Consider the following 1,483-nt stretch of genomic DNA (forward strand, 5'->3'; position numbering starts at 1 on the left):
TCAGCACAGCATCAGTCCCAAAATGTGCCCATATCCTTCACTCCTGTCCTAAAAGCAATGCCCGTCCCTAGTTGCACCCGCACTGAAGCAACACCCAGGTCTGATGGGACTGGAAAACCTGGCCACAGTTAACAGCTGGGGTAGGGCTGCGTCTGGTCAGCCTGAGCTGCACGTAGGCTACAGTTCTGCCAGGCCAGGACCAGCAGCATGAGGTCTTGGTGGGCTGTCTGGCTTCTCTTGCTCTCCCCATGGCCTCTCAGAGACTGGGGAGGTTACTCATCATGCTGGAGTTGCTGGAGAGAGGTGCTCTGGGCCGGACGTTCCATGCCACGGAGCTGCGGAAGCTCTCTCGGTAGCGCAGGGAGCTCTCTGTGGATGAGCCAGAGTTGATGTCTGTGATGACCGAGCAGGTCCCAGGCTTGCAAAGCCCAACCCTGACACAGCAGCAGCACAGCAGGCTTCCCACGGCACGACGCACGTCCACACTCCGGAGGGAGTAAATGATGGGGTTAACGCCTGAGTTAAGCATGGCCAGAGCTAAGGTCCAGTCCAGGTTGTGGAGGTGCATGCAGGTCTGGGTCTCACAGAACACGTCAAAGAGCAACAGAACGAAGAGGGGGCTCCAGCAAATGATGAAGGCACCCAGGATCATCAGCACAGTCTTGAGCAAGCGCAGGGACCGTTTGCGGCTGTGCCGAGAGCTGGTTTGCTTAGAACTGGCCTGGACCAGCTGAAAGATGGAGATGTAGAGGCCAATGATCCCCAGGAGGATGATGCTGAACATGACTACGGAGAAAAGGATGTAGTTCTTGGAGTAGAGAGGCAGGAGGACCGAGCAGGCGTTGAAGTCGCACAGACAGTTCCAGCCCAGAAGCGGAAGCAGTCCAATGACGAAGGCCAGCAGCCAGCAGGAAATTATCAGGCCGCGTAAGCGCAGGGTCTTGCTGGCTTCGTTCTCAGCAATGGGCCTTACCATGGCACTGTAGCGCTCGATGGCAGTCACGAGCAAGCTGAAGGTGGAGGCAGCCAGCGCGATGAAGAGGATGCCTTCCCGCAGGAACCAGAGCTGAGGTGAAAGACGGAAGGTCTTCTTGCCGGAGAGGCAGAGATTCGAGAGGTAGGCAATTCCTGCAAGCAGGTCGCTCACGGTGATGCTGGCGATGCAGGAGTAGACCCAGCGGCGGGCTCGCAGACACCGCAGGATGGCCAGCAGCACAAGCAGGTTCTCCAGGATGATGATGCAGCTGATGATGGCAAAGGTTGTGCGGATGAGCCCCATTCCCTCATCCCCAGACTGCCGGTTGGTTAGCTTGCCTGTGAAGTTGTAGTGCTGCAGGATGATGTTCTCATTCCTCATAGCAGCCTGCTGCAGGCAGGAACCTTTCCTGTTGAGCAGGTCAAGGCTGAGCTCAGGATATTGAGCAGAGCCTGGTGGAAGGGGAAGGGAGCGATTCGCCAGCCACCTCAGCTCTGGACCATCCAT

General features: G+C 57.4%; 1 protein-coding gene across 1 annotated transcript; it reads right to left on the reverse strand.

Annotated features, from left to right (window-relative positions):
• Window positions 1-256: 256 nt before the first annotated feature.
• Window positions 257-1,483, reverse strand: S1PR4 (sphingosine-1-phosphate receptor 4). The gene has a single exon (XM_010138465.1). The coding sequence runs from the start codon at window positions 1,481-1,483 to the stop codon at window positions 257-259; it is 1,227 nt and encodes a 408-aa protein (XP_010136767.1).

The sequence above is a fragment of the Buceros rhinoceros genome, unplaced genomic scaffold (genome assembly GCF_000710305.1).
Source record: "Buceros rhinoceros silvestris isolate BGI_N320 unplaced genomic scaffold, ASM71030v1 scaffold15186, whole genome shotgun sequence".
In the NCBI taxonomy this organism is placed as follows: Eukaryota; Metazoa; Chordata; class Aves; order Bucerotiformes; family Bucerotidae; genus Buceros; species Buceros rhinoceros.